The 25345-nt window shown below is 37.2% G+C and overlaps 1 protein-coding gene across 1 annotated transcript; it reads right to left on the reverse strand.

The window, feature by feature from the left end:
- Positions 1-230: 230 nt before the first annotated feature.
- On the reverse strand, positions 231-18220 carry MAT1A (methionine adenosyltransferase 1A). Its single transcript, XM_032695682.1, is given in 11 exon segments — positions 231-986; positions 1612-1681; positions 1684-1744; positions 2243-2425; positions 5427-5503; positions 5506-5644; positions 6320-6463; positions 8006-8118; positions 9809-9931; positions 10776-10853; positions 17821-18220. Coding segments are annotated over 11 exon segments (1185 nt in total). The 5' UTR covers positions 17915-18220; the 3' UTR covers positions 231-883.
- Positions 18221-25345: the final 7125 nt, after the last annotated feature.

The following is a 25345-nucleotide window of genomic DNA, read 5'->3' on the forward strand; positions in this document are numbered from 1 at the left end:
GAGTCACAAATAAGAATACTTATTCACCAAGGTTCTACTAATCACAAGGACTAAAGAGCAATCACACATGTATTATAAGACAAATTTGTATCACAATTCCAAAATCAATAAAAAAATTCAATTATGTTGGTAAACTAAAATCCTACAAGAGTATAAGAGGGTGAGTTGAGATGAACCATTACACTGCAATACTATAAAACCCCAAAACACAGAAAAGAGACCCCTTTACATTCAGGGTAGGAAAAAGCTTTTTATTCTATGATTGTTGTTTCACAGGAGACCACTTATGTTTCAAAAACACAGGTAATTGAAACACAACAATAACAGCACATATACAGTGACGGTGATTTAAATATTACATATAGGATAACATCTTTTACAAAAGAGGCCAAGATAGGCCTGTGTGATATTCAGCCTTCTCCCATCAAAGCAACCCCCAGCTGTATGCAATGCTAACTCCAGTAAGGAAATTGGACCCCAGAATTTCCCATCATCTAATTAGAAGCAAGAGATCTGCTGATCCTTAGTCAGAGTTGGGAAAGTTGTCTTCACCTTTGCCCATCAAAGGTTTGAGGTTCAGCTATTGGTTTGAGTACCTGAGTCACACTTTGTCTTTATGAACAGAACCAACAGAGCAGCAGTTAAGAGTAAACTGTATTTTGTTGTCTTATGCTGATTGAAAAAACAGACTCTGTCCATTATATCTTGGATAATAAAAGACACTGAGGGTTAAAAAAAAATCAATTTCCAAGAAATATCTTTTTTCTTTCCATTTAAAATCTAAAATTCCTTTTGTTGAATGCAAAGCTGTCAAATTTGATTTTCAGAAGCACCCTCATCATTAGTGGACTTCCTTTCTGTTTTTAAGAGGTAACAGCTAATGTCAAAACACAAGTTTTTTAGGCACTTCCCATGGGAATTCCTTTCTTCCAAAGTGACCATAACAAGCAGTCTTCTGATAAATGGGTTTTTTCAGATCCAAATCCCTGTGTATTAATAAAAAGAAGAGAAAATTTGTCATATTAAGATACTTCATGATAACTACTATTAAAATCCTGATGTTGAAAGCCATTTCACACCCTTAGTTGAACAAGCATATTCTGGAGATGCAAGCATACCAGTGAACGTGTCCAATGGGGACAATAAAAGTGACAACACAACTTAAATGTCAAGTACTTTAGGACTGCAGGCCTTATTTTGTGAGTTATTAATTGTAGGTGAAAACATGAAATAATCTTCAATTAATTTTGTAAAACAAAACATATCTTTGTTTTCACAGCAAAGTAATATAAAATTCTTGGAATACAGAAGTTGTTTTATTTAAATTCCATATACTGTTGAAGGCCAAATGCTGAAAGTATATGCTGCATATGAAACTTGAAAAGTATATCTGTAATCTTAAAATGTATGGCACACAGGGAGAAACATAAAAACTGTCAACTGTAAATACTGACAAAATGACAGAAGAGAGAAAGTCCTCCTGTAGTGCATGGAACAATCCCCTGCTGGTTCAAGAGGCTGCCTCTTACAGTGTAACAGCTAAAGATTTTGGAAGAAGCCACTTCTAGGATGTGACCACCAGGATATTTTCCTTTTTGTGCATTTCTATACCTGACAATTACTCCAGGCCGAAGATCAAAGTTTTTGTGTACAATGTCCAGCAGCTCCTTCTCTGTTTTTGGGAAGTTCCATAAGTGAACAATGAAATGGACAGTGGATGAGCAACACCAATGGCATAAGAAACCTGTGTGAAAAAAGGCACCATAGTTAGCCAATAAACACAACACCTCAGGGAACAACAGTATGCAGCAGAGGAAAGCATTCATTTTTCAATCTCCTTATGCAAACTAAGGCCTCTCCTTTACTTCTCATATTTGCACAACCTATATTTGTAGAAAAAAAAGAATATTTTGAAAATGCTGAGGTCTCTGGCTGACTTTCTTCTCCTTATCCAGTCACCCCATGCTCATTCCCATAACAGTAAGTGTCAGAGGGTTGCGGGCTCAATAAAAGTCCAGAAAAATGGCCCATAAAACAAAAGCTAAATGAACAGTTCCAGCTTCAAGAAGCTGATATTGGTGACATTGCAGTGGTTTTGAACCAAGCACATCAAGTTTTCCTTTCTTCAACCCCAAACCATCACCAAAACCACTTCTACTACGGGGTCTTGTACGAGGCGTATTCAAAGTAAATCTGAAAAGTAAATCTCTTTGAGAAAAGCAACATTCTTGGCAAACCATACCTGGACCAGGACACGGCGGCAGAGCCCAGCTTTCACCAGAGACTTGGCCACCCAGCGGGCTGCGTACGCAGCCGACCGATCCACCTTCGTGTAGTCCTTGCCCGAAAAGGCCCCACCTCCGTGTGCTCCCCAGCCACCGTAAGTATCCACTATGATCTTCCGCCCAGTAACACCAGCGTCACCCTAAATCAGCAAAACAACTTGTCCATTTTACAGTCTGTTCTATTGTAAATCTCAAACCAGGCTATGCTTCCTTCAGAAGACTGCAACGATGTGTAAGGTAGTTCACCACATAGGGAATGCTGTGGGGTAGCTGAAGGAATGAACTTGTCTCACCAAGCTACAACAGTGGCTATAGCTGTTCTTTAAAGCCAGATTCACAAGACAAGCCATTCATCAATTTGTCTGGTAACCAAGCAAACAGGTTTACACACAGATAGCTAGAGCATGCACTGCCTGTTTTAAAAGTGAATAATCTTGGCGATATGGAAACTTTAGTTTAGAAATGATGTACCTATGATACCCAAACCAATTACAGAATATTGCTAAAAAACTATGTGCCATATAGGAACCACTGAGAGATTTCACACTCTTAAAAAAACAAAACAAAACAAACAAAAAAACAACAACAACAACAAAAAAAAAACAAACAAACCAAAACAAAACAAAAAAAAACAACCAAACCCCAAAAAGCCCCACAACAAAAAATCAGGCTTTCATATCTTTTGGTCAAAATCTGAAGTTGTGTAAATATTAAATAGTAAATGTTTTTTTAATTTTATTTATCAAAAGGTACGCTAGTTATACATCATTATATGGATGCTGGCACCCAGCACTTCCAGTGCAGTGTCAGAGACTGTCATACAAATATGTACTAAAAACCACATTTCCAACCTCAAAGTATTTATAGTATAATTTAAACTGTACACAACAGCTATGAAGTACTAGGCAGTAATAAGTAACTGAGAAGGAAGGATTACTTCTTTCTAAGAACAGATACTTATAGATGAGTATTCTAAAATATTAAATAAGGAAGTGCAGATAACCTTCTAGCTGCCTACACACCTATCCTGACTGCTTCTTACAAGAACTTCATATTTTCATTTGATCTGGGTTAGCTGATCAAGAGCTGACTAATTGTCTGACCCCTGCACTTTACTAAATCCTTAAGATTTTGGTGTGAATGGAAACATGTCCAAATTTGAAATTCAGTCGCCACCTGTGCAGGCAGATTTGAAAATCTTTGTCTCAAAACATCATATTACTAAAATTCAACTGCTGGAACATTTGCACGGCAAACACAAGTGGAGAGTCAACGTTTTTCTTAGGAAGACTATGCATATACACAGAAGAAAACCATTAGCACTGTTTGTTTCATTCTGCTAAGAAAGGAGCAAGATGTAAATTTTCAGATAATTTAGGCTGCCTAAAGGAACCCATCCTCGGGTTCTTCTGCTTGATTCATCCTTAATTTTTGATGGCACAGACAGTTGCAATGAGAACACCTTGTGTGCCTTCATAACTTGACAGCAGAACGGAGTGAGAGGGAGAGAAATAAATGAACATGTGAAAAGGTGTTTCAAGGTGCTGAACAAGCACAAATGATCTGTAAAGCATGTGGAAGTCATTATTGTGATGAGCTGTAATGTCCTCACCACACCAGAGGGTTTTGCTGTTGGGAAAACAGTGACAGCAGCAAAACTAATGATTTTGCCATAGCCAGAACTCAAGGTACCACTGCACTCAAAAACATAAGTGAATACATGTGCCTTCCTTAGATGAACTGAGCTGGGGTTAAAGCAGCTTTCTACAGCTAGCCTTGTTAAAAATATAACTGAGTAACCAGAAGGTACAAGATATCAAGGCAAGAAAATAAATAGTTATTTTCGGTTGCTGCAATGCTATTGAAATTGCACAAGTGATAGCAGTGTAAGGTCACGGACAACATGGGCTGGTGACCCATACTAAGAAACTTAGCCCAGGTTTAAAAAAGCTGTAAACAGACCCTTTGAATGCGGGTGTGATGTGCAAACATATATGCCATGAGCTCTAGCCATGGAGTAGAAAGGTATTGGTTCGTGGGTTATCATATAGTATATGTATTATCACATTTTTAAATGGATGCAGTCAGTACATATCTGAAAGATTTACATTTTTTAATGGGTGCATTACTGCACACATAAAAATTTCATTAATGTAGCCTTCTTTTTGTATGTAGCTGTGATTGTGCATTGATTCCTTCACTTCAAGTTAGGCTCAAGTTTGACTCTCCATTGTTCATAGTCTACGATATCAATGATACAAAACTACAGTGATACAACCAATTAACAGCACAAAAACACATTTTTTTAATAGGAACATTATAAATGATTAATTTCAACCCCTCTACCTGTTACGTGGCACTAAGGTAAAAAAGACACAGCACCTTAGAAATAATTCTGGAAATTCCAGTAAGTGAATGAATTTAAACAACAAAGGAAAAATGGTGTCTGCTTGGATTTATTGTAAAATTGAACCTAATCTCAGGAAGGAGCTCTGAAATTTTGCTAGTTGTTCTGAAAGGATCTGAAGACTAAACATTTTTTCAAAAACTAAATCTCAGAGAGTGGAAGTTCTGCCTGACTTCTGTGAGCGCAGGATCAAATTATAAATCCCAGCTCCTGTATTGCCTAAATAAAGTAAAAGGAACATTTATTTTTCATCAGAAGAAGCCTATTGGGACTGATTTTCAGGACAGATGAACACCTTCAGCTCTTACTGGTGTCAGGCAGAAGAGTGAGAGCTATGCAGATCTGAAAATCAGGTTCACTGTAAGACAAGCAAACTTTCTCTTGTCCATCTCTCTGTAAGAAATGCTTTTGATGAGAAAGGACTGCGTGTCTCAGTGATGGTCTCAAGGGGGTTGAGGAAACTCAGAGCTGGGCTGTACATTCCACATGCAATGTAGGATTCAGCTCAACCTGCCTGCCTAGTCACAGCACATGTACAATATAACCATGCTGTCAAAGGTTATTCTGGTATGAAATCCTGAGCCCTTCTCCCACATACAACTGCAGGAAAAACTTGCATTAAGCAGCTTTCACCTTACGCCTAAGGACAGACATGCCAAAAAACTGAGCATTTAAGACACACACACAGAATGAAAGGCAAGCTCATAGGAGCACCAAAACAACACGAGACAAACCTGAGGCCCTCCAATAACAAAACGGCCACTAGGCTGAAGGTGATAAACAGTATTCTCATCCAAGTATTTTGCAGGACAACATCTTGGATCACACGTTCCTTCAGGGTTCTGCGCATGTTCTCCAGCGAAATGGTTTCGTCGTGCTGCACAGATATCACGATGGTGTGCACACGCACTGGGATCACTGCTCCATTCTTCTGGGTATACTGAACTGTGACCTGAATGGAACGGGGAGAAGGAGGAAGAAAACACCAAAGTTGTCATCAAATGTATTACTGGTATTCATCAAATGCCATGTACACTGTTACAAAAGTAAAACTGTAGCAAAATGTCAATGTTGTCATACATTATAGTGATCACCGTTCACATTGTTGCCAGCATAAGAAATAAAGCCTGTTTTCTCATCTCATATTTTCTATGCTAAGGAAGAAGAAAATAGAAAAAAACAAAACAAAACAAAACAAAAAACTCATCTGGTAGACCATCTGATTCTCTATGAAATCATCCAAAATGTGTCTTTTGGTTGGGATTTCCATCAAAACTTCCAAGCCTCAGAAATTTACATTCTCGTTGCATCTTGAAAGTGTCAGCCCAAATCCCTAAATACAAATAAATCCTTTGGATGTCCTGCCACTTTTTCAATGAGCACAAACCACTTAAGTCTGAGGGGTTAAATGTCTCTTCACTGTTAAGTGCTTAAGGGCTCTGATACAAGTTAACCACTTTCCAACAGTCAAGGAGACAGTATCATAAGTGCAAAAGCTTTATCTCTTACTTGTAGGTTATCCTGGTAGGTTTAACACCTTTTCTTTCCAGAAATATTAAATAGTTTTGAAGACAGCAACTGATGTGCTCAGTTTTTAAACTATCTAGACAACCATAGCAGTATTTACCTGTGTCTTAGAGTCAGGTCTCAGCCAAGGAAGTTCTCCACTACGCCTCAGCTCTGCTAACCTGGCATTCAGTTTATGAGCTAGAATAATTGTTAGAGGCATACATTCTTCTGTCTCATCAGTTGCATAACCAAACATCAAACCCTACAGGGGGAGAAAATATACTTCAATCACTGTTAATGGCACCAACCAAAGACAATGAGATTTCATCTGAAGCAAAGAGTAAACAGTACCCTCAGGTTTACTTTCTACTGTTTTACATTACAGTGCAAGAAGCCTAAACTCTGCTCAGGCTCCAACATGTTACAGCGTAATGAGAAACAAACCATGTTCCTAGATTTTTCGACTGAAAGCCTGAAGGTTTACATGTTGAACTGGAAACCCGGACAAAAATGGAGATGTTTCTGTGAAAAAAACCCCCCAGATTCTTTCACAAAAACCAAAATCTGCTGGAGAAAAAGCTTAAAGACTATTTTGTCATAGGAAAGATGCTATCAGTAGTCTGAAAAGGTTGCAGAGGCTTTTGTGTATGAGTACAGACAACACACTGCAGGTTGCACCTGAAATGACAGTGGAATGGCATGTGAGCACTCCATGAAGGACACACCATTCACCAGTTTAAGGCACCTGCCTCAGATTTTTCAATGCCATATGCTTCTAGTCACAGCTGCTACCAGTTCCCTGCACCAGATTATAATTTGTTAAATAGAGTTAGGAGCATTTCCTTTTATCTCATTCAGTGTATGTCATGGGGGAAAAAAAAAAAAAAAAAAAAAAGACAAGAATGTACTTTGATGGGAATGGGAAGGAGGCCACCGAAGTGCCAAAGAAAGTCAAAGTGCCCAAGAAGATATCTTTTCATCTTATGTAGTATTATGACTCCATGACAGTAAAAGCATTTTAATTTAGTCCTTAAGGGATTTTTTGAACAATATTAGTTTGCCTCCTGTACTCTGATACCTTCACTTTACAGTTTTCAGCAGCATTGTTATAAACTAGAGATTACTTCAAATGATAACTACTGTAAATTGAACTCACTCATACTGGCATCAGTCAGATTATGGAGTTTTTGTGTTGGTATCTCTCTCTTGGGAATATACCATAATTACCTATATTACCTATTTAGCTCATAGAAATGCAGTTCGGACAGCCTTAATTATGTGGAACACCTATTACAGTATCTGCCTCTGGGAAATAAGTGAAAATTAAAAGCACTCTGGCATTCTTTGTACTAATGCTGAGGACAGTTGAAACATCACCTAATTTTTGGATGTGCAAAATCTCAAGAGCTCTGTGAAAGTGAAAAGATCTTTTGTTTATTCCACCTTACATGACAAGTCTGGCTGCAAGATGAATGGACTGATGAACCTAAATCTACTCAGCAAAAACATGAAATATGTAAGCAAAAAAACTTTTGCTAAGTTCTAAAGGGCACCTCCTCAGCTACTACCAACTGCCAGAGCTCTCCTTACTTGAATGGAGTGCTAACACAAGCACCAGGAAAAGTCTACTCTCAAAGAACTTTCAACTGTTTAGTAAAAATATGGTTTTTATTCCGGGGTAGCCCAAGATAGAAGTGTGGAAATATTCTGACAAGGGTTTTGACACAGAAAATAGGGCAGTAAGATGGGGTAAATTTTTTTTATTAAAACATCTTTGATGCTTTAGATGTGATGCCACATCTACCTGATCTCCAGCACCAACATCCTCTTCGTTCCTGTGTAGATGAACACCTTGGGCAATATCAGGTGACTGCTGTTCCAGTGCCACTAAAACATTACAAGTCTTGTAGTCAAAGCCTATTTGGAAAAAAGAACAGCAATGAATTAGCTTTTTCTGTCATAATTAGGGAAAGTAACATGGAACCGTATGACAAAATTTTCATTTTATATAGGATACCACATTCAGAACTCAAAATCTTTCCACTGTTTTTAGTAATTACTTTGTAAATACCACACTTGAAACTTTTTTAGGATGGTGTGGGGTATACAGGGTTGCCTTTAGCTTGTTACTGCTTATTTTCTCCTGCACTGGCTCCCTGTGCCAAGCCAATTCAGATTACGAATTGTCAACTCAGAAAATTAGACAAAAAAATAAATAATGAGCCTCTCCCAAATAAATAGCAATAAAACCTTCTACATAAATTCCTAGAGGCTTATGTTTTCAGCAACTGAAGGCTCTGCTCTCTCTAACACTTTATTTGTAATACATGTAAGGTAGTGCCTGTACCTAAATCTCTCACAGGACTTTGTGTCAACCACAAAAAGAGAAAAAAAAAACAGATCAAGTGTCACAGCAAATCTTGAAGTAGGAATTTACATGACTTTCAAAGACCAAAAGTAAGGTTTTAAAAAGAAATTGAAAGAAGATTGTGCCAAAATTTTCCACCTGTTCCTAGGTATATTAATAATAACTTGTTTCTCTCCAAATTCGACCTTTCCTAGAACTGTACCCACTGACAGCTGCTGACCAAACTCATGTTCAGTCAGTACAACATATATACATGTCCATGTGCATATGATCCACTTGAATGCTCTTCACCCTCTTTTAAGTAGGCTATATAGAGAATAAAATTGTATCTTTGTATACAATTGTTTGGCTTAGGTTTTGTTTTACTTCTAGAAATTGTTTTTTACTGGGTCACTGCATCTCTCCTCATTTTTGGGCAGTTAGGATAAACAGGAGATTTAGACCTACTAGATTTGTCAGTGTTCTCTGTAAGCACTGCTGTTACATGACAGTGGAGGCAACCTGCAGATGTGCTGCTATGATATTCCCCCATCACAATCTCCCTGCAAAATCAATAGCAATTAAAGGACTGCAGTAAACAACTTTTTAACCAAAAGCTCTTAAAAGATACACTTCACTGTAACAGAATACTTGGAATATTTATACTGTATAAACGATACATGCAAATCAGAAAGTGAAATGTGTTTGGTACCTAGAGCATTTTGTCTTTTAATCATTTGCACATCACACAAACCAGGTCTGCACTGCACCCTCCTCATTGCAGAAGTAGTTATGCAGAGCACCCTCCACACTGAGAACCAGCTTCACACCTGGAATTCCAGGTGGTACCACAGTAAAAAAATATAAAGGTACAATGAAATGAATTAGGTTTCTTTTCTCTCTCTCAAAACAAGATGCATCAATCTGCTTGGCAAATGAAAAACCAAGAGTCAAGTTCTTGCAAGTTTGGAGGAGTAGTAAGTTCTGTGGCTCAAGCTGCAGTTAACTATTCTGGCTTAATACCACAGTTCAAAGTATAGTCTGTCTATTCCCAATTCAGTTTTAACTAATAAGTGGCAGTTTCTTTCTTACTGGGATAAAGCCAGAAAGTGTATCATGTAGCACCATGTAAGCAACTGTCAAACAGTATATTGCGTTTTTATCAGGCTTGCTAAAGCCCATGTATGGAACTGGTGACAGACCTGTTTTGCAGTTGCCTATTGCTTGCTCTTCCAGGATTTCATGAGTTTTTCCACCAACCTTTAGCTGAATCATCATAGCCAATATGTCTAATTGCATCTCGGACAACTCGCTGATAATCCACAATAGCACGAGATGTGATCTCCCCACAGAGCAACACCATTCCTGTCTTACATACTGTCTCTGAAAAGAGAGATGAAAACAGGTAAAATAGCAGAATAAGCCAGCCTACTAAGACAAATAACTGTGTTTGCAACAATGGTGATTTTGAGAGATCTATTGGGTGTATACAGTGTAAATACTTTCTACTCATATTTTTAGCATTATTATCTCCTTCTGTAACAAATTCATTTCATATTCACCATATGCCTAAAAGTAAAGAAAAGACTAATATGTCCTATTTATAAATGGGAAAGTCAAAACACTGTGATATGCATCAACTTAAGACAAATTTAGCATTAAACCATGATTTTTAAATCCGCTTAAACAGTCTAAGGTATATACTGAGGCCAAATAAAACTAATCAGTGATCAACTATTTTGAAAACTTGCCTCCAGTCCCAGAAGGAAGAATTTGAAGATGGGATTTAGTTACACAATAAATTAACTGTAGTAATAACGTGAGATTTGATGGTACAACTTCTAAGTAGATTTCAAAAAATAAGCAAGAACTTGGACTGAAAAAATAGTACTTTATTAAATACAGTAAATGAACTTTTCAAGTACTTTATTAAATACAGTAAATGAACTTTTCAACAAAACATTCAAATATTCTTTCAAAAATCCACTCTAGTCAACCCATATCTGTATCTCCCAGGACAATTCAGTCCACCACAAATCAACAGCCCTATTCTTCTACAGCCCACTTAGGTTTCAGCCTTTATAAAAAGTTTTACTGTTTCTCATCTCTCCTTCTCTTCAAGACTGAAATTCTTATGTCGTTTTTTGAGAGTGAAATGAGCTAGCTCTTTTCAACATCCTAAAAGAAGAATGTGTGATGACTTAAAGCAAAGTAGCAAACAACTTACCACAAGCAACCTTGGCATTTGGGTCCTGTCTGAGGTGGGCGTCTAGTACAGCATCGCTGATTTGATCACAGATTTTATCTGCAAGACATCAAAGCTGTGATTCAAAACCACAGCACTCTACAAAACCATGGACTGCTTGCCCCACTTAGAGTAGGTATTTCAGAAAGGAATTCTTTTATTGCTTATTACTGGCATATTTAATCCAGCTAAACAGAAAGACACATGAAACATCCTGCAAACAAACTCTGTAGATACAGTGGGGAATTTACGTACTAGTGTAAACTAACAGCGACTATAACTTTACCTGTAGTTTTTTTGCACTTAAGTGTGAAACAATGAACAGAGAATGAGGTTTTCCTCCCAGCCTTCTCCTCCTCCAACACCACAAGCCAATACAGCAAGCCCTCCACACCAGGGATATTCTAACAGAACAGTTGTGTTAAACCACCAACTTCCATTGCCCTAGTAGAAAGTTAGAATGTACCTGACCAACCCTGTGGGTAAAGCCTAAGAAAGTATTTGGATTAATACACATAATGCACAGGTCAGTGGAGAACCTGTTTCAGGTTTGCTTTTTGTCACTGCTTCCTACCATCCGGCAATGTTGCTCCCTAAAAACGCCTGCACCCAAGGCAGTGGAGGGAGCACACACAGAAGCAAGAAGGGTTTATCAGCTGAAGTTTGCCTGAGGTAAATCTTTAGTTATCTGCCAAGTACAAAGGTTTCAATTCTAGTTTATCATAATAATCTTTTATCTTTTCTTTCTTTGAATCTTATTTAAATAATGTAGCTAACCTAATGAACACAAAAGGGCAGCACCCACAGCAATGTCTTCTACACGAAAATAGTAAATTTCTCATATAATTTAATTGGATCATTCTTAAAAAAAAAAAAAAAAGCCAGTATTGCATACTGTGTTTAGACTTCGCCATAACATGCTGTGTGGTAAAATAAATTAATCTCCTACTGTGCCCTGTGCAACACAATCTGTTGGAAAGCAATTTTTGTAAGAGTTTGTCATTAGAGGCCTTTAATATATTTAACCTCAAATCAAAGCAAATTCTCATATATTTTCAGGAAGATGGTGTACATTTAGCTAAGAGGGACAAATCAAAGACTGAAGAACTGATGTGATTCTGACACTCTTGTCTCCCATACTAACTACTTCTACACAAAAAGAAGGAACATGAAAGACAATTAACAAATGTCAGCTGCATTGGAACTTTCAGCCTTAGAAGAACTATACACAGATTATTAAATTTGGGACAATTATTACCAAACAGGAATCAGATACCATTCTTGCAGTTTAATCAGATGTCCAACTGAACCTTGTTTAGCAAACCTGGGGACAAAGGTGGCAGGAGTGATTTAAATGTATCTCTGCTTGATCTCGTCAAATTTCTCAGATTTATAAGGAAATAGAGTCATATTTTCAAGCATAAAAGCAAAAATTATTGATGAAAATATGTAATTTTTGATTACCTGGGTAAGACAACAAAACAAATGGGGTTACAATGGCCCTCCCAGTGCAGGTCCACTGCCCTGTAGTAAAGTCCAAGTGGCTGGGACTGTTTTTTAGTCTTTTTTTCACCACCCAGAGTTCCTATGCCATGAACACCTTTATCCCTGTCCTTGCTCCACATGAAGCATGCCAGCTGGCACAAAGAACCTTATGTTGGTTTTGCATGCTGTGGTTGAAATTAATTAATGAACTATAACTACCATGAAACATCTTAAGGGAACACAAGCCATAGCAGCCAGTGAAATCAGTAAGTGAAGATTTAACAGAATGCTTTCATGAGGTTGGTTGTTGGGGCTTTTTTAAAATTAACTGTATCATTAGTATCTACAGTATTTCATGGATATTGAAAGCAGCTCTTTTGCTTCCTTCTCAGAGAAATAGACCAGCAAACACTCCTGAACAAAAAGTATAGTCCACATTTACAGAAGGAGAGAGTTTGTCTTACAAAATTGCTACTGTAAAAAGATTATGATAGAACCCAGAGGGACAGTCATCCGTAGAAATGACATTATATCCATACAACAGTATTAGACTGCTACAGAAATACTAAATTTTGGAGCTGGTATTCCAAAGATGAAGTTAAGAAGCTGTGGGAAAGTTTAAGCCAGACGGAGAAGGATGCCCTAAATCAGAAAAGTCTACCTTACAGGATTAAATCAATCAAACTCAATCTAGTTTTGAAAGACTGAAGGAGAGGCAACCTACCAGAGGAAATCCCTACAGGCACTGGGATCACAGTCTCTAAGAACCCAAAAATACTATGCTGAGAGAAAAGGTTTTTTCTGATGGGCAATAATGTAACTACAGCTGATAAATGAAAATAAAAAGAAACAGATAAAGATTCAAAAAGCAAAATCTTAAAAGGGTGAGAGCCACTGAAACCATTAATCTAGAGGCACTCAGGATTCCCTGTTCCTTCAAATCACCACATGAAAATTAGATATAATTTTAAAAGGTATAAATGAAATTCAACCGTCATTTACTAGCTTGTCTGATGAATTCTTGCATGAAATAATATTACCTGTGTATGAAGGTCAGACCAGATTATATATTGGAGGTCACTTCTTGCCTTTAAAATCTATGTGAGAATCTAATCAATGAAAATAATAAATTAGAATAATTTAGTGTACCATGCTGAGAATGTACCTTTAGATTAAAATAGTCTGAGGCAAATCAGTTTGATAACTCATGACATATCTGATTGTTGGTGCAACAACCAGCAGACCTAGTGCAACTAGATCTCCAGATACAGATATGTCTATCAAGACTGAAAGAGAAATCTAGCTGGATGATTGGCTGATTAATGCATTAAATTAAAGGTATGTCTATTAGCAAAGGTCTTGGGTGTAAAATAAAACCAGGCATTCTTTTTAGTAATGCTTAGCAGGTTTTGTGCACCTTTCATCTGTTATTCAAATTTCTCATCTCAACCATCTCATTTCTCTTATTAGCTGCTAAATACGAGAGGATGTGCTTCTTTCTTTCTTTTTTTTTTTCCTTTTCTTTTGGAAACAGGGAAAGCATAATGGACCACCTCTGCTGAGAAATTATCATTTTTAAAAGATGCTTTCAGAGGTCGGAATTCAGTTCATGCATCCTTCCATGTAGTGAATTACTATCCAATAGGGTAACTCCTGCAAAAGAGATGTCTAAGCTAAGGATTCTTGACTGAGCACAAAAGTATTAGATGACCATGAGTTCTTTTCATGAAATCAAATCATCCCACAGACTTATCCTTATGGCAGAGATGCCAAATAGCCATGAAAAACTCTTGCTAACTAAAAAATTAGTTTAGGGAGACCAATGATAAGACCAGCCCTCAAAAGTCCAGTGGTCATATTATGAAGTAAAGGAGTAAACAACAAAAGTGATCTCCAATAAATAGAAGGAGCTTCACAGATCCCAGATAGTAAGACATAAATATTCTAGATTCATGTAAAAACTTAAGAGCCTAACAGAAGTTCTCAGGACCTTCCCAGGAAGTTTCTCAGACTCCATGCACAGAAAAAAACTATGAACAGCAGTAAAATCGAAAATTTAATTTTAAAAAGTTCCATTTTTTGAAGTTCAACAAACAGGTGCAACCACACTTCTGACTTCGATGGTGTAGTAAATATAATAAACACTGGACATTTGAAATGGCAAGGTTGACTTTCTTCAAATCCTGTGATCATTAAAATAAAATTCAGTATTTTTAATAGTATTTTATTTATATCACAGAAAAAAAAAAGATAATTTTAAACTAGAATGTGAAATTTTATATTCAAAATACGAAAAACTGAGCAATTCTCAGTTTTCTGGTAAAAAAAACAGTGAAGAAATGCAGATACGTATCACGAGCATTTCATCAAAAAATGAGCTTTCCACCAAAAAGTTTCACTAGAAAGACTTCAAATAGCTTAATTATGCAGTACTTTTTCCTCTTTAAAAGACTCTTGAGGAGTGCTAGTTGATAGCTGCAGTGATATTGCACTATTAACACTGTTTAAATATCTTGTACATCTGTTCAATGTACAGTTTACTGAAGTATCATGTATATCATTAAGTATATATAATCTTAAATATAAGACATGCAAGCATCAACTTGCTGGAAAGATCTGCATTTTCTGGTTTGTTTTCTTCTTTTGTGATTTTTTTCCCCCCTGTGAATATCTAGGAGATAAACATATGCTTTTAATATGGTTGAAAATCTGAGGGTGCTTTTAGCAGATGTTTGCTCTTATATTTTTAAAGATTCCTTGATACTTTCTGGAAAACTGAACGACATTTAGTTTGCAGGAAATTCCACCTGAAGTCACACCAAATAGGGGAAGGAATTATTCCTAAGTGGTTTGACATCTGTAAGACATTGTGGGGTAGAGAAACACACAATGCCTTTCAAAGCACCGTGAAACCATCGTGCAGCACAGACACAACTGGACTAAGCAAAATGGAGCAGTGACAAAAACCAGCTAACTAAATACAGAATCTTTCTCTTGCTCATGCTACTGTCTGTGTCCTTTTATTATTCTATTGAAATGCAGATCTCTTCAGAGAATTTGGAATTTACCCCACTAAATGACTAAATGATTAAAGATCTGAAAGGGATTCCCAAATGTTACACCCAAGAATCTGGACTGAGAAGATGGGATAAACAGTCTCCTATAATATCTCTGGGGAGCAGAGGTAATACCTGTATGTCAATTACTGGCAGCTATTACTTGCTTCCACGGAATTTGGGTTTCTCAGTGACACCCAGCTCCAGGCATTGTACAGGTATAAGGCAGTTCTTTGTATGAAATAAATAAGCACGTAATTTCTCCTGCTTTGTGCATTAAGGAGGCCTCCATTAAAGCATTCAGTCCTCAGCTAATATAATCAGAACAATTCAGATTTCCACCAGACAAAGATGCGGTTCAGGATCTTTACTTCACATAATGCCCTCTAGCAAAATTATACTATCAGATACGGAAGAGAAATAATCAAGAACACGCAAATTATCCATTTTGTATAAACAGAGGAAATCAAAACTCACAATAAAATTCTATTGCTACAGATAACGTCAGAAGCCCAACTACAGCCCCAGGCACTGGGCCCCATTTTAAGAAATAGCCAAGATTTTTCTGGGTGATAAAATCCTAGCGGCATGTCTACACCTCTTGTACAAAACCAGAGAAGGAAAAGGAGGAGTTAGCCAGGATGTAGGGGAGATCAATTTGCTGTCAGGAACTAAGAGCTACAGCTGAGACAATTAAGCTCCCTTGCTGGGCTATGTTCAGGAACAAGAATTTGCTGGACCGCCCAGAGTTACTTACTGCCAACCTGTCCTCCTTTGATCTGGAAAATCTGTATCTTCCCTTTGCCATAGGCTTTGGGTTTTCAGTACCCTACATGGAGATCTAGGCTGTTTAAGAAAGTACAAGCATCACAGTCTTGAAAATATCCAAGTAATTTCCATCTTCTACTCACTCCACAAGGAATCTCCCAAGTGGTCACTTCGCATCTCAGAGTACCCAGAGACTCAGGAGGGTAAGAGGCTGTACACACATCAGACAAGTGGTAACAGTGTTTCTCAAGGGCCTGCCCAATGTTTAACACAGGAGAAAAATAATGTTCATGGGCCTTAAAAGAAAGCTACTGAGGGCCTATAGAGTGTTTGGAAATAAAGAAGAGAATGTGAAGAAGAACTGAAAAACAGGTCAAATTCTAAAACAAGAAACAGAAACAAGAAAAAGAGAATTGGCAAAGGAAAGAAATTAAGGAACAAAGCTAAACCTGGGGACTCAGTTGAACTCTTTCTGCTCTGAGTTCCCTATTATTGCCCCAAGGGGATTAAAAATAATGATTAGAGTAGCATAAATTGTGACCTGTCATCTTTGGAAATACCATCATCCATTTAAAATTACCATATTGTATAATGCTATTTTTCTTATGAAACTACATAGCACTACAGACATTGGATGTAATTATATATAAATTTGAGATGGGACCTATGTCCCAAGAACAAACTGGCTGTCATTTTCTGATTGTGTTACATCAGAAAGAACCCCAACTGGTTCAACCTGATGTAGCTGCCTCCCCATTGATGGAGACATACTCAATTGCATCAGCCATGGATTTCATCTGCAGTAATAAGTTTATATCATAGGAGTATCAGAACCATAGACACAAATTCTCATTGCCGACCTTTTTATCCTCTACTATGTCATTCCACCCATTTATGAGTTACTCACATAACATAAAACACAGACCTGAAAAAGCCTTATTATAGCAAAAAGTACAGGCCACCAAATTGGCTTCTAAAACAAATACACTTTCAGGACATCAAATAGCCTATTGTCCCCTGGCCTCACTTGAGGGAACAGTTGCTGTTGACATAAGGTACATGTTTATGGTGGATGAATATTTGTTTTCAATAAAATTGAACTAATCTCTGCTGACCATACATAAAGTTTAGCAAATAACTGTCCACTATTTGCTTAAGCAATTCCATATATTGCATCAGATGATGGAAAGGGGCGGGAGGCAGTGGGGTTGGAAATCAGCGATTTTGCCCTGTACAGCTGCTGGGACCACTAAAAAAAGGCTTTAAAACAGGCTGCTCAGGGATATTCCAGTCGTGGGGTGACAGTTTTAGAGCACTGCATATGTGGAGGACAGTTTCACAGGGCCCATAAAGATATAGAACTTGAGAAGTAAGCTATGCATTCTTTTCCATATGTGAAATTTGAGTCTGTCAGAGACACAGTAGTGTCTCCACAGGAATACTGAAAGAAATTCAGATGAAAAGGAAGGAGCAGCAACATAAACCTCAGTGCCCTCCTCGGTTTAACACACACCCTGCAAAAGCACGTAAACTGTTGGAAGCACGCTAGTTATAGCAGTTCTGTAGTCCAGTAAGCAGAAAAGAAGTAAAAAGCACTCTGCTACATATAACTTCTAAAAAATTAATAGCAGATAAATTCTTCTTCAGACTTTTTAAAAAGATTCATCTTAAATGAAAATATTATTCTTTTTACACTTTTACCAGAGCTGGTTTCTTACCTGGATGTCCTTCTCCCACTGACTCCGACGTGAACATGAAAGCCCCTTCATCATCCAGCGTGTAATCACATAAACCATCCACTGGTCCATTCATGGTCGTGATGCTTTCCTTGATGAATTACTATAAACAGTGGTTGAAGAGTTCTACCTTGAGTGCCTTCTTTAAGGAGAAGGTTCTTTATCAGCAGGACTATCAGTGTCTTCACTTGTTACCTCTTTGGCTAACTTGAATTTCAGTGTGTGAAAGCAGCATATGCTTGCATCTGTGCATGCATACAAGGAGAACGCATGTGCCTGAAGTCTGTATCCCTACCTAGCCTGATCTGTCAGTCCCTGAGCTGCTCCTATATATGGAAAAGTGAAAGTGCCTAGATAATCATGTGAGGAAAATGGAAGAGCCCATTTCTTGGCAGGGGAGTTAGCTAACTTTAGGATATTTCACTAATTAACTCAGTTCTTGGCAACTTTCTGGATTCAACCTCTGCAAGATTGGTTATCTTAGCAATTCAACTCAGTACGAAGTAATGCAGGAGTACTACTGACAGCTCAGGGCAGCTGCTTCTTCAGTTTGTCTCTCCCCTGATTCTGGGATCTATGTTGTGCTTCCAGCTGTGTGTTGAGGTTTTACAGGATAGACACAAACTCTGTAAATACATGTCTTTCCTAACAAAAGACTGGAAGAAGCTTGCTCTGTGTCATGTAACTGTATTTTCTTTTTACTTTTACATCTCTAGAAAAGTAGAATTCCCTCCTTAAATATTTCTTTTTCATTTTCATTCATTCTTCATGCACATTTGAGAGACAAAACATCTGATAAGATCTAGCACGTCGGCTGCTTCTCATTTACGCAGACCTCTCCCTTCAGCCTTTGTTTTTCTTTTCCCATCCTCTATTAATCAAGATCCATTTCAATTATATTTTTATAATATTCTCATGCTATATTCCATCACCCTTAGCAATATAGTAACTGCCACATCTGAGCACTCAGTGATCAGTCCTGCTATGGAAAATTACTTGTCAGATGGCTCACGTCTGGAATATGCTGATGGTATGCCAGGTATGAAGACAGATGGTATTTTGTGGGTATTTGTGTCTTTAAGTTACTATATAACAAACAAGTAAACATAGTGTACCATTATAAATAAGTGTAATACCCTTAATTCTTTAGAAGAACCATTATAATCTCAATTTCAGATCAAAGCACAGGTCTATCAAAATAAAAATTTCTCTTTACTTCAATGCACTCTGAATCATACTCTCTTAATCATTCAAAGTGTACCTGGTACTTGGGTTGGAATGTGTTCCACGCTTTGCCATTTTGACAGCCATGAAACCCTTATCACTCTTCAGTTTAAAAACCTACTAAGTTTACTTCAAACCCTTGATTATTTTCAAAAATCCCTTTATGTGGCTTCTTGGATTCAATTTCTGCATTGTTACATAGTTATGTAAGAATTCATTAGAATTTTCACTTTCTACCTACATTACTGAAAACATAACCAGTGCCTGTGAATTTTCACCAGTAATCTGCTGCAGCATTGGCCCCTCTCTAGTTATCATTGACATGAATCGTTCATTTCAAATACTTTTTCTTGGTTTTCCATTGTAGACAATTTGTCTCATGAAATAATGAGCACTGGTTGCACTTAAAAACATGACAATGCACACATCAGATACACATTATGAGGGACAGCTTTCCTTCAGTAAACTGTCATCACTTCACTGACATGAAGATACTATCCCAGCTTGAATAAATTACGCATTAACACACCCAGAAAAAGAATAACTAACTATATTAACCCTAGTTAATGGGTAACATTCAAACACTATGTTACCTTTGAAGTGATTAACATTCATTCTTAAATACAAATGTTTTGTTGCTTTTTTTCTTATGGAAGCACCAAAAGACAATGCAAATGGATGAAACAACACTAACAAAACCCCTTTTTGTACATGTTAAGAGTTTTCTTTCTAATTCTACAAACAATCATCAGTAAAGGCAGACAAGATCAAATATTGTCAGTCTGTGAGTTCCACTCTCTCTTGCTTCTGGGTTTGCTCTTTCTTGGTTTTCAATGCCACTTAAGGAAAGAAACTGTAGTTTGGGAATCAGCATTCATGCTTTGAAGGTAAACTCAAGCAGAATACAGAAGCAGGCCTCTCTTATCACATATAAAAATAAAAAACCCCACAAGCTCCTAAAATGATGAAGAGCACAAGTAATTTGACATATACAAGGAATGAATTTCCAGGACCACTGTTTATTTTGCTTTTACAGTTCCTCTTTCTGGACTCACTTCTGTCTAGTTAAATGCATTGGTCCTTGAGACCTTTGGAGGTCATCCCTTCATTGAAACATCCTCTCTAGTACTAGTACTCTAGAAATGTTGCACAGCTGCATTTCACATTAAATTGTGTATTAACTTCAAACTCCAGTTTGAACTTCTTCCAGCTGTGGTTTTACTATCAAGAGTAACACATTTGGCTTTATGGCCATGAAGCACCTCGGCGTGTTCTCTTCTAGGACATCTGTGACCAGTGCTAAAGCACTGTAGGGTTAGGAAATGTTTAATTTGGCTTCTCTTCTCAGACAATGTGGTATTTTAAATATTTGTAAAAAGGTAAGATAGTGCTCTACCATCATGTCTTTTTGGCACAGCACTTCTGCCTATGAAAGAGAAAAAAAAATGATAAAAGAATGATTGATATCAGCGTTTTTCCCTATTCCATTTTATTGATAATGACTCATCACTCCATGTAAAAGGCTTCCAAATTTTCTACTAAATTTCTTGCCATAATCAACAGCTTTGTAGACTGAGCCCTAATAAAGTTTCTCCATAAATCTCTTTATGGTTCATATATTGTCCATTACATTGTATTATCTTTTGACCACATTCTATGACCTTTACTCAGAAGATACCCAGTGGTAAAATCTTCTAAATCAGTATGACTCCCGTGCTTTGAAATGAGGCTAAAGACAGGAAAATGATGTGAAAACAACACTGCCCTTCCATATTGCTCTATATGGAGTATAATGTCAATTGCAACCACTGAAATAGCAACATGAATCTTTCTATTAACTAAAAGTCTTCTTGTTTGGAATCATCCCATGATTTTCTACTTCTACTCACAGCAGTTCTGCAAAACAATCCCTCTACTACTTCATATAATGAACACTTAACACTTGCCAGAAGGCATGGGTTTACTGCAGTCCTGAGGAAACCCTGAAAGTAATGAACAAGATAAAACTGACAAAAAAAAAATTTATCAATGATGGCTATTGATGCTGCTGATTGTCTGGACAGATATTGATTGATAAATGCCTTGGCCCTAGACCTCATGACATTCTCATCAGATCATTTCACATCTCCTTTTCTCTTTTTCTGCCCGTTATTTGCTTTTGTGTCCCTTTCCATCATTTTTTCTTGCTTATATCCACTGGTTAAAATAGATTTCCCTTCTCTCTTGTTTTTTTCCTTTTACTTACTCCTTTCCACCTCCCTATCTGTCACTACTGATGTCCCTTTTAGGTTATAAACCACTGAATATGGAGTCTATGTTGATGAATTATCTTTGTAGAAATGAAAAACAGGTTTGAGCCAATAGATTACAGATAAAACACTATCACAGAAGAAGGGGAAGGAAGAAAGTAGGTTTCTTTAAGATTTGATTATCCTCACTTCAGCTACAGAAGAATCATGTTTTCCCTGGAAGCAGTACAGCTTTACACTCCACTCCTACTGTTTTACCATCATGGTAACTCTTAGGTAGCTTCTTTGAGTGAGGAGTAAACTGTATCAAGAACCTCTGAAGAAATTCCACGTTACTACAGTCAGTCAAGGGGGAAACCATTTCTTAAGCTATGTAATTGTCTCTCTCATCACATCTTTCAAATGCTGAGGACAATGACTTGATCTGTAGAGAGCACACACTTCACAGTAACTCAAAGTTACAATTGCACTATTATTAAAGACCCAAACATGCTTAAGTTTAGCAATATACAGAAATACCTCATGCACGCAAATAATGTCAGAAAGTGTTTCCTAAAAAATTCTGTTTTGTTCTCTCATCTTTATCTTCAGATAAGACATTATTTACCAAGTTAACTGTTTCACAGTTTAGCAGTCCAAGTTTCTTATTTTGCTATTCTATTCTATTCTCACTTCAAGAAAGGAATTTACTCTTAAGTAATGCCTGTGGAAAGAAAACAATTTTGCAGATGTTTACAAAAACAACTTGAACGTTAGTTTCATTTGTACTGTTTACTATTAGTAGTTCGTATAATACAAATAATGTGTTTTCAAGAAGTTACTGCAGTCCATCTTTTTTCCTATTGAAAAATACACACTAATTATGCCAGCTTCATGGGAATGTCTTGAGGGCTTTTTGGTTTGTTGATGAAAAGTCTTGCCTTTGCCTGTATATTTTGGTTTAGAGGAGGTAGATGTTTTGTTCCGCTTTTGAAGTTAATATAAGGAAGATTTTCAGTTGTGTTTATTTCCTTTGCATGAAGAATAGACGAGCAAAAGAGTTTGAAACATCAGGAACTCAGACCTGCTTCGCACCTGCTCCAAAACTCTCACCTCTATCTGTTGTTACCTGAGAGTGGCTCAAGGCCTCTCAGATGTGCAGGTGTAGAATTTCACTGGCCCATAAACATTCAGGGTAAAACACCTACTGTGGAGCAGGAAAAAAGAGCTGGATTGTAGAAGGAAAGAAGGTAGTGTGTGCCCTGAGATGGGTGTTCATCACCAGCATTTATTCTTTCATATCACCTTTCACCTTCTCAGGATGGAGTGTGGGACCTCCTGCAACCCCTGCACAAGACCATAAGTAATTCAGCTCTTTCATTCTGGAGGGTTTTGTGACTTTTTGAATGAATATCAATTCCAGCCAGAGTAGTTTATTGATGTGCATTCTATGGAACTCATTCCAGTGTTAGAGAAATTCTCTGCTGTATCTCCCATTTGCCTTCCCTTCCACTCCCTAAGAAGTCTTTCCAGGTTCTTCCACTACTAATATCAAAGAAAATAATTAATTAATTTTGCTTCTCTCCCATATGCTTGTCTTCTTTTTTATCTGTTGACCTCAAATTCTCTATTCTAACATATCCCTGAATCCAGAATATTTGAGGCTGGACAGTCTCAAGTCCAACCCTCTGCTTAAAGCAGGACCAACTTGAATAGGTTGCTCATGGCCATGTCATAAAGTAACATTGTGCCAGGGTTTTATACACAAATGGTAACTTTAATTTGCTTCTTAGGAAATAATTAAAGTTATACTGTGAGCTAAATTCTGATTTAATTAAAATCAGCTGTAAGTTGGTATTAATTTCATTGGGTGTATTTTGTTCCTTAGACTGAAAACATTAAGTGAAAGTGAATACAACTTAATTTTCTGTTTATTCACTTAATAAAAGCCCTAGCTGTTCATGTCTCAACACTAAGACAATAATAAATTTAAAAGTCTGTTTCCTAATCAGTCTTCATAAATAAGCACTGTTGTACCAGAAATGGTGAAAAAGTAGCAAGATTAGTTAAAGTTTTCCATTCACTGATTGGTTTCTATTGTTTCATTTAAACAGCATTAAACCACATTGGTATATAATTAGTTCTGCCTCTAGTCTTTGGCAGTATTCCTCTTTAAGTTATAAGCTCTACAGAGCAATGCACAACTATTTGTTTGTGTTACATCCTTACGTGAAGACCTATTACAAGAGAATCACAAATTCTGTGTTCTTCATAATTGATGAGAGGGTAGAAGAAAAAGAATAGAGCCCTGTTCCATATTCACCTCACACAGCTAAAAGTTTTTCGGTTTGCAAATGTAGCAATGTACAACCTACAGATTTAGGAGTTTGCTTATAATCTATTATAGTAAATTTAATTAATTAACCTATTCATTATTAAAGTTATGCCTCAGACAGGTATGGAAAAGTCTTGAATTAGAAATGCTCTCCCTCCAACCTTACAAAAAGCCATCTATATATTTTCACTGGATGTTTTCTCCAGTTGCTATGGTCAGTTGTTTGGCTAGGGAAAGATTATCATCTGATATGTAACAAAGCATAACAATTTCACTCACATGGGGTCTGACCACACATCAGACACACTCAGCCACAGTTCCTTAGGACTCCTTGTTGTTAGTGACAGGCCTGATCACCTGCCCAGACTAAACCCTATTACAGCCATAGATCTGTATCTCAAAAACAATTTGACTACGGAACTTCAGCTGTCTTCCATCAGCTTGGGATCTGTACAATCTTCTGCTTTCCCGTGTCTTGTGACATAATTAGTGTATATATGTAAACCATTAGGATTTCCTCAGTACCTTAGGAAACAGAGAGATGCATTTAAACAGCTATTACCCAAGAGCTTTTGCTGCAGTGTTTCACAGATGTTTACAGTACAGGTGGTCTTTGGACTTCGAAACAAATATTGACTCTAGTACATGAAATCAGGTTTCAGAAACCTACCTGCAAGAAGTGTTCTGGAATTTGTAAATTCTGGCTTCCTGACAAGGAACATTAGGTTAAATTCAGGCACTTCGGACTTTTTCTAGATATAATGCCAGAAGATCCTTTTCTTTCATGTGGTATAGGACTGTAGTTACTTCTCTGGACCGAAAATCTTTGTAAATCGTCTCCCCTATGTGCACAATCTATGTGAACAATAACCAATATTTGCAGATGTACCTCTTTCATGCTTGCAATGAAAATATTTACATACTTGAACTGTTTGATACAGACAAACACGTCTACTTAAACACTCAGTACTAATCTACTAAATAATAAATAGCAGAATTTTACATGCATTTTGCATGACTGAAAATGACTGCACAATTTTGTGAGCTCCAGAATTAGGCTTGTATGGTTATCTGGATGAAAAGATACAACATGCATCCAGCAACCATTTTAGTCATGATTCCTATCCATAGGTTATTCACAGCCTTTTCAGAAATTCTCCCACCGTCATTGCTACAGAGCTCAAATGTACTACTGGTGCTCTGAGGTCTGCAGGAAACTCTCAGTCATCTGATTGGTCACATCTTTCAGAAATCCTCCAACCTGACCTTGTTACTGCAGTTGACTTAGACAAGGAATTGACACTCAGGTAGCAATTCCACATACTTCATCTGGGCAAATATATTAGCAAACAGCAAACATCATTATCTTTCATCTGTGTCTGAAAGATTTCACTGCAGCTAGTCACTTAGCAGTCTCAGATAAGCAAGTCTGACATAAAACATAGCCAAAAATATTCTTAGATATCTGTCTAAATGAGGGACATTAGATAATGGATGAAGGATATGTAGCATAAACCAACACAAGTATAATAAATGGTACCATACAAAAATTCACATAGCAACCAGAACACACCAACATTTTTAGACTCCCATTCATAGACAAAATATGGAATAGAAAATGGATCTCACCAAATGATCTTCAGGCTTATAGACACAGTTGCCATGTCACAGCTTCATTATGATACTCTTCTCTTTTTTTTCCCCCAAATCCTTTGCCCTG

Source organism: Chiroxiphia lanceolata, chromosome 8, assembly GCF_009829145.1.
Source record: "Chiroxiphia lanceolata isolate bChiLan1 chromosome 8, bChiLan1.pri, whole genome shotgun sequence".
Lineage (NCBI taxonomy): Eukaryota > Metazoa > Chordata > Aves > Passeriformes > Pipridae > Chiroxiphia > Chiroxiphia lanceolata.